The sequence below is a fragment of the Ictalurus punctatus genome, chromosome 29 (assembly GCF_001660625.3).
Source record: "Ictalurus punctatus breed USDA103 chromosome 29, Coco_2.0, whole genome shotgun sequence".
NCBI classification, from domain to species: Eukaryota; Metazoa; Chordata; class Actinopteri; order Siluriformes; family Ictaluridae; genus Ictalurus; species Ictalurus punctatus.
The window spans coordinates 11,276,513-11,285,186 of NC_030444.2; the positions used below are offsets into that span (position 1 = coordinate 11,276,513).

Genomic DNA, 8,674 nt, shown 5'->3' on the forward strand with positions numbered 1-8,674 from the left:
AAGAGAAAGAAAAAGAAAGAAAAAAAAAAAAAAAAAAAAAAAAAAAAAACTAGTGTGAAACCGTGGGATGTTTGTAAGACTGAATCATCAGACAGGTGGTTCGTGCAGTCACGTTCCTGCCATCTCTTCTTTGTTCACGCGCGCGCACACACACGCGCGCGCGCGCACCCCCGACAGGAGGAGCTCTTTTTCCGTCAAGTGGACCTTGATCATCACCGAGATGAAGAGACGATAAGTATGGTTCAGGTAGAAGCGTGCAGGTATAAATAGGATTGCTTATCAGAATTCTGAAGCCTGGAGACAGAAAAGTGCACAAAAGCTACCAAAGCGAGTAGAGTTCCTGCTACAACCTTTTCTAAGTAAACTCTAGTCTTTGTATGTTTGCAGTCTTAGTGGGAAAATACGTTCGTCTATTACCTTGGCAAGAGTTGGCCTACGCTGCTCTCACACGAGATGTTTATTTATGTTTAAATAAATAAATAAATAAATAAATAAATAAATAATCAACCACCAGTAGACATTTTAAATGTAACCTGTGGCTGTGAGGCAGGAAGTGACCTCAAGGGGGTCGGAATGCAGCCACTTTGTAAAAATAAATAAAATAAATCGCTGCAGCTGGCAATTTGCATTAGTTTGTTTTTTTTCCCCCCTTCCAGATCAGCGAGGAAAACAAACATGGAGGACAAAGTGCCGGTGTAAACACAGGTCTTCCAACGCTGTATTTTTAGTTATATTTGGAAGATAGACAACTTGTTTACTTTTCATTGATGTGAAAAGCACACGGGGGGATACGTTCAAAAGGGTTTCTCATTCTCGAGTCAGGGTTTAGCTATTGATAAAGCAACAATAAACGCACACTTACGACAATCCTAAACGACGTGTTTATTGCAATATTTAAATCGCTGTAAACAGGGAGTTTACTGGGGGGGGGGGGGGGGGGGGGGGTGTTTTGCAACGAGTCCTCACTTTCTCGATATGCAAAAAACGGTAAACAAAACGGAGTGAAAATGTGTAAACGCTCCCAGTCAGCGCATGTTGTGCTCAACCTGCTGACGCATTTGTCTAGGAAATGCTCCAGTCCAGGAAAACAAAAATGTGTCTGCAATCTGCACGTGCATCGTGTGTATCCGTCCTCCTGACCGACCGAGATAGTACCCGATTACGCACGCTTGTCCAGCGTAATGGATATTTTCGATTCCCTCTCAGGATCATGATTTCTATTTAAGCGAATGTCACTACGTAGGGAATAAACACCGATACCACCGTAAAGTTGATTGCTTTACTTTCCAATAACGCGGTCCTTCTACTATCTTGCGATTGCAGAAATAAACACAGAATCAAAGAGACTCGAAGATTCTGAGAAGCTTTGCAATTTTTTTTTAATTATCGCAGATTTTTTACACGGATGTGTCGTCACGTGACGTCATCATGACGCGCGTTCGGTCGAGGCGCTCTTCGATTCACGTGCGTCGAACACGAGTATGTTGCGAAAAGACCGTGCGGAACAATCTCGTTCGATTTCGCCGATTCGAGTTGCATCACAAATCTTGAAAAAAGCCGCAGAAATAAATAAATAAATAAAAATATCGAGCATTTTTAACCACAACAAATCAGGAGGAAAACAACAACAACAACAACAACAACAATAATAATAATAATAATAATAATAAAACTGCGAAATCATGTATGGACCAATAACAGCATGTTCTGTGTTTCATTCTTCAGACAACGACTATTTAATATTTAACTATTTAAATATTACATTTTTAAAAAATTATTTACTGTTTAAATAAAAAGTAACTATTTATTACGCAACACCTAGTCATACTTTTTTTTTTTTTTTGTCTATTTAGAGTTACATGCAACATTTTTACTACATCCGTACTTCTGCTACAAAAGTGCTGACAACGGGGAGACTCCTTTAATAAATAAATAACTTTCCTTCTTACAGAAAGCAACATTATATCAATTATTAGAAGTTTTCTTTGTTTAAAAAAAAAAAAAAAAAAAAAAAAAGTTCATTATTTAGACTTAAATACTACACAAGTCCCTGTAAATTAGCTGTTACTATGGAAATGATAGTGTATAACAAAATACATACCTGTGATTTAAATTACAGCCAGAACTACCATCAGATCTGCTGTTATAGCAAATGAACCATCTTCTGAGCTATCAGATGTCGAAAAAGAGACGAGTCATACACGGGGGTTCGTGATGATATTCTGAAGCGTCCAAGATCATGACCGCCTTCAATGCCACCCAAGTCTTCACCTGTTCTGGAACACTGCATGCATCCTGCATTTCAAAGCTTTATTATAAAAATCCTACTATTCAATGCCTTAATCTGCAATTGCTATCAAATTCTCCATGAACATAGAAACACGCACAAGCCACTCTCTAACATACATAACAGAGGGGTTATATTTATATAAAAAAAAAAATAATTAAAAAAAATAATAAAAACCGATCCATGACATTATACCGAAATTTGCACTTTATTTCACTCATACAAAATAATAAGAATGTTAAAAGTTTCACATACAGCCTCTGAGCAGCCAAACTTTACACACCTGAAGAAAGAGAGACAGCCACAAAAAAAAAAAAAAAAAAAAAAAAAAAAAAAAAAAAAAAAACACAAACCAACCAACCAAGTAGGAGGGATTGAGAGAACGTTCCGGCTCGTCTAAGGCCTCGCAAAAGGACATTAAAATTATTTAAAAAGATACAAGATCAAGATTTACAGCGCTGAGATATAAATGTGCATCTGGTTGGACAGTCGGTTAGTAAAGGGGACGAGGCTCATGGTTCATGTCTGTTTGTGCAAGTTCAGTTTTTAAATAGAACAACCTCTTTAGATAGCTTTGAGAGTAGCTAAACAGAACAAACAAGGGGAAAGAAGAGGGGAAAAAAATGTCTTGTGTATATTAAAATTTTCGAGATCTAAGGATTAAATGAAAAAAATTTGCTTGGTAGGAGTTGTATTTATGGGAAAAAAACAAAAACAACTCTACCGCAAGTTCACTGGCCCAGAGTTAACGTGCAGGCAACTTCCTGACTCATTCCGCCTTCGACAGTACTCTCTCTCACACACACACACACACACACACACACACATGCGCGCGCGTCACGTTTCCTAATAGCGCGTACGTCCTTCATCTTTCTGTCACGGCGATATTTCCGCATGATCAATCTGAGGAGCTTCTAATATCACAAATCCACCTGGACTACCAAACGATGGAAAGGGTTTGTGCTACTTCCTTAAAGTCGCAAAATGGCGGACCGTAGAAAAAGAAGAACGCCAGCCTAAGATGACAAAGAAACAAAAAAAAGAAGAAGAAAAAAAAAAAGAAGTGCAAAAGAATACAGGGAATACCTATGCTGTGTTTTTAATTTAAAAAAAATAAATAAATCATCTTACGGCCATTTTCCCCAAAAGAGACTGCGAGCCAAGAATGCAACAATGTTTGTTTTCCTGTTTTGTTTAGTTTTTTTTTTTTTTTTTTAAAAATAGCCTAAACCACTTGTCCTGTTCTTTTTTTTTTTTTTTTTTTTTCCTCCTTTTCTTTTCTTTTTTTTTTAATCCGGGCAGTAAAATAAGAATTCTTAAAAAAAGGAAATTAAAACACATAGCTAATATACAACCCATTCCTCTTCTTGCGCTGTGGCTGCAGGCTTGCTAACGCCCCTTCACCGGTGTCTGGACGTGAAGTGTTTGAAAAGTTCTGTTCAGTTTCCATCGGTTTGCATTCTGCAGCCAAACAAGAACAACTTAAGAAAAAACGAATGTAAAACGGGGACAAGGAGCTAAGAGTCGTAGTCTTCGTCGTCGTCGTGTTCTTCTTTATGCGGCGCCGTGGCGGGAGGAGGCGCGATCATCCCCATGACTGAAGCCTGGGAGCCGAAGGAACCGATGGGCATGGCGAGAGCCGTCTGAGGGGCACTCATGGGCATGGCCATGTACGGAGGAGGCATGTCGGGGCTGGTTTTATACAAGAAAAGACAGGGAAAAAGTTGTTAGAAGTCAAACTCGGCGTTAAATCCGAGCTAACAGCCATCGTCGTTCCTCCAGAATCTACTATTTGACATAAAAGCGAATTGAATTTCATGCAACGGTTTATGTAAAGTGCGCATAAACATTACATAAAGCTCTAACGACAATACTCTATTCCCGCCCACAAATCATCACAAATCTGACAGGAAACAAATGATAGCTATAGATGGTACGTAACATGTACAGGATTTCCAACACGTGGAGAATTTTGTGCTTTTTTTTTTTTTTTTTGCCGGAAAAATACTTGACTTGGCGAAACTGCAATCGCGAGGAATTGTTTTGCGTGTTCTTTCGCAGTGATCGGAGTTTGTTGAGATGCAAATGAGACCCTCTAGCTGTACATGACGTGTCTTGGCTCGAATCTGCGGAAAATCTCGCGGAAAACTTCGAGAAAATTGAAATCTCTTCCCAATATCGCGGCGTCTGCTCGATTTCGCGTTCGTTTCTGCGATCGCAAAATCCTGGAACGACTGATTAATTCGTATTTCATTATCATTCGAATGTCTCTGCTCTGAGCCACTTCTCTCCCTCTCTTTATTTTTACAAACGGACAGCTAGAGAGCGGGTGAGATGAAAGTAAATACTATCGCAGTCTTGTTAGAATGGAATGGATTTCTTAAGCACTACCCTATACATTAATTATAGTGTTTGGGACACTTCCTGATCAAACCACACCCATTTCCTGCATCGCTTCTATCCTGCTGCTCAAGACTGAAGCTATACCATTAAACACAGCAGTGAGTGTGTGTGTGCACATAGATATATACCTGTGAAAATGGGATGCTGCCTGATGGTGTGTGTTGGGCTGAGAGATCTCCTCCTCGTCTCCGTCCGTCTCGCTGTCTTCAGAGTCATCCTGACGAACGAAACAGAAACAGCACGCTGTCAAACGTTCGTGTCTCGGATGGTCGAGCGGGTCACGATACAAAACCGGTGAACGGAAAATGTTCGATCTGAACGTCAAACTCCGAACGCACGCGCCGTTTCAAACGTGTTCCCAGAGGCTCGGGCTAGACGACGTGACCGGGTCTCGTCGGCCCGTCAGTACTCCGCTCGTCGACTCCACTGTTACTGAACTGAAGTTACAATTTGCACTTGAACGGACATTCAACATTCAAAAAGGTGCGTGAGGTAAGATTAGTTGTTTGTTTTTTCCAAGATCGGTCTCTAATCGTTAGGTGGGTTTGACATTTGAGTAATTCCAACATGTACATGAAGCGCCGCCTCGAGGATCAGGTAGAGTAGAGGATCTATAAAATGACTGACTGGAGGCACATCCAAACACAAACGAGCGTTCCGGATCATGCTTTGTAATATTTAGATGTAATCACGTTTTCTGCCTCGTGAAAGCTCTGGGACTCCAAACAACCACAGTGAGAGCCGTTATCTCCAAATGGAAAAACTCGGCACGGTAGTGAACAGTTCAAGAAGTGGCCGACCTTCCAAAATTCCTCCAAGGGAACAACAATGACTCATCCAGGAAGTCACAAAAGAGCCAAGAACAACATCAGATGACCTACAGGCCTCTCTTACATCAGTAAAGCTTATTGTTCAGGACTCCACTATCAGAAAGACGCTGGGCAAAAATGGCACCCATGTTAGAGTGGTGAGGTGAAAACCACCGCTAACCCAGAAGAACATTAAGACTCGTCTGAATTTTGCAAAAACACACCTTGATGATCCGTAAACCTTTTGGGAGAATGTTCTGTGGATTGATGAGTCGAAAGTGGAACTGTTTGGAAGACAGGTGTCCCGTTACATCTGGCGTGAACCAAACACCGAATTCCACAAAAACATCATCATACCTACGGTCAAGCATAGTGGTGGTGGGAGTGTAATGGTGTGGGGATGCTTTACTGCTTCAGGGCCTGGGCAACTTGCAGTAATTGAGGGAAACATGAATTCTGCTCTCTAGCAGAAAATCCTAAAGGAGAATGTCCGGTCTTCAGTCCGTAAGTTGAAACTCAAGCGCAATTGGATTGTGCAACAAGACAACGATCCAAAGCGTAGGAGTAAATCCTAGTCCTAGAAGTAAGTGAAAGTCTGATCTCCAGTCATCAGAATCATTTGGTTGCAGTTATTGCCGCTAAAGGTGAAACAACCAGATTTTAACGTTAATTAGTTTTTCACACGGGTGATAGGTGTTGGATCACTTTTTTTTTTGCTTTAATAAAATAAACAAATACGTAAATCAATAAAAACCTGTATTGTGTGTTTATTCAGGTTGCCTTTGTTTAATGTTGTATTTCGTTTGAAGACCTAAAACTATTTAGTACGAGATCTACACAAAGACAGAAGAAATCAGCAAATACTTTTTCACAGCACTGTAGAACCCCCCCCCCCCCCCCCCCCCCGTTCAGACAGCGGCCTTAAGTGAAGTAAAAGATTAACGAAAAAAAATTAAAAATAAACCAGCATAAATATAGGCTCGGGCAAATATTCCCCCATGTGATCGATTACAATAGAGCACTCACAACCCGGAGTTAAATCTCCGAGCCAACATCCTGAGGCTGGGACACAGCAAACACAACCGTCACGTTCAAACAAACGTGTGTTTACACGGAGCTAAAACATCCTGCACAGTAGAATGTTTGCGAAGGTCTTTTCTCAGAGTCAAGGTGGGTTATTTGCAAAGAAAGAGGCATTTCTTGTTATCCAGTTAACTGAGGTTATCCGTGAGCGAGCTGGATTCACGGGACGCCAGAAGGACCATGATGGGCAAGATGCATGAATAAAAGATGCTCTTCATAATCATCATGACTGCACGTTATAACTTAAAATCAACAGGTAAAACAGTTTGGCTTTGTTTAAATCATTTAATCCAATCCAATTTTATTCATTAAGCACATAAAACATACTTAACCACAGTGCTGTACAACGTAATCAAAGAAAATGACAAGAATTAACATCGACGTCAACATTTCATGTAAGCTGTAAAGTCAGATTAGTGACACGTGGAAACAGTAATTGTTGTAATCTCGATTTTGAACCCAGATTGCCATGGTCAACTTTCCCAACTATTTCTGTCTGGGATTTACGTCTAGTATAACTGCTCATGATCCGTCCGTCCATCCGTATCGCGTATCCTACACTGGGTCGTCAGGGAGCCTGGAGCCTGACCCACGGAACTCGGGGTCCACCCTTGCACGAGGTGCCAACGCATCACAGGACACAATCGCACACGCGTTCACACTACGGACAATTTCCGAGATGCCGATCAGCCTACTGCGCACGTCTCTGGACTGGCGGAGGAAACCTGGAAAGTACCGGGAGGAAACCCCCAGAGCACGGCGAGAACGTGCACGCAGGTCGGACGCGGGATTCGAATCCCAAACCGATAGATTATCACGTGAATTCTCATAATATTTATGTGCAAATATAAATAAAATATATTTACATTTATGGCATTTGGCACACGCCCTTATCCAGAGAGACTTACGTTTATCTTATTTATACAACTGAGCAGTTGAGGGGTTAAGAACCGTGCCCAAGGGCCCAACAGTGCTAGCTTGGGAGTGCTGGGGCTTGAACTCCTGACCTTCTGATCAGTAACCCAGAGCCTTTAACCACTGAGCCACCTCTGCTTCATATCATATATACGTTTGAGATCTCACGTCCTTCTCTTAGCCGGTCATAAAATGTTCCCGGACATTCTCCGCTAAATAATATTAGACTACAGATTATTAGTACATACCAAACGGCACTCGTTTGAGCAAACGGTGCCCTACTTAGATAAGAGTACATTACACAATACCCTGTGCAGTGAGCATAAACAGTGAACTGAAAGCAAAAGTAATCTTTATTTACGAAACCAATACAGATTAAAGATGAAAGCAAACGTGATTCTTGGCCTTTATGAAGTGCTGTGTAGCGTGAGCGTTAAGGTTCCCTCAACTTGAGGCGGTAAAGAAATCGGACCGTCTACAGCGCGTACTTCTCAGGAGAGATATACACGTCATACTGCGCGCGCGTGCGCGTGTGTGTAGGGTCACCTCGCCGTGCACTCGTTAATCAGACTCACCTCTTGCTCGGACTCCGTGCCCGACAGCTTCTTGTCTTTGCCTTTGGCTCCTGCTCCTCCGTTCTTGCGTCCTGAGCCAGGCTTTCGGCCTCTGCTCCAAACACACCACATTTCACGATTACTTTACAGATCCGTCGGCTGTTCCGAGGTCACGATTAAAACTCGAGGGGGGCCCGGCGTTTGCCGTGTCCGCCCTCAGACTCTGGAAAAGCTCACCCGTGTCTCCTATTTCGCGATCCGGATCTCGTCTCGGCGTTTGATCGGCGTCTAGAGAGGGGAACGTCCGACACGCGCTGTACGTCGCGGGGTTTTTGTGTTTTATGCAATTTCGTTGCTCGTATCGTTTTGTCCGAGCGAGCGGTTTTAAACGTGAGAAGTGGGACACGTACAAACTCGTGGGACCGCGTTTCCTGATCCGCGCCGTTACAGGATGTTAAACACGAAGGATTACAGATCAAAAACTTGCCATGTTTAAAGGGAGGCAAGATCAAGATTAACCATCAGTCGCTCTAGTCGTATCTACAGCAAGGCGTGGGGGGAAAAAATCCTTCTTGTGAAGGTAAAATTCTTGGGGGATTTCTGAAGAGAACACTTTATAGAGA

At 42.1% G+C, this 8,674-nt stretch overlaps 1 protein-coding gene across 1 annotated transcript in view; it reads right to left on the reverse strand.

Moving 5' to 3' along the window:
• Positions 1–3,529: 3,529 nt before the first annotated feature.
• The window catches only part of drap1 (DR1-associated protein 1 (negative cofactor 2 alpha)), a 10,605-nt gene continuing 5,460 nt past the window's right edge, over positions 3,530–8,674 (reverse strand). The window contains exons 5-7 of the mRNA XM_017461338.3: positions 8,073–8,163; positions 4,819–4,907; positions 3,530–3,979 (exon numbers count right to left, since the gene is read on the reverse strand). Coding sequence (XP_017316827.1) covers positions 3,805–3,979; positions 4,819–4,907; positions 8,073–8,163 — 355 coding nt within the window. The 3' untranslated portion in view covers positions 3,530–3,804. The remainder of the gene's footprint in view (positions 3,980–4,818; positions 4,908–8,072; positions 8,164–8,674) is intronic.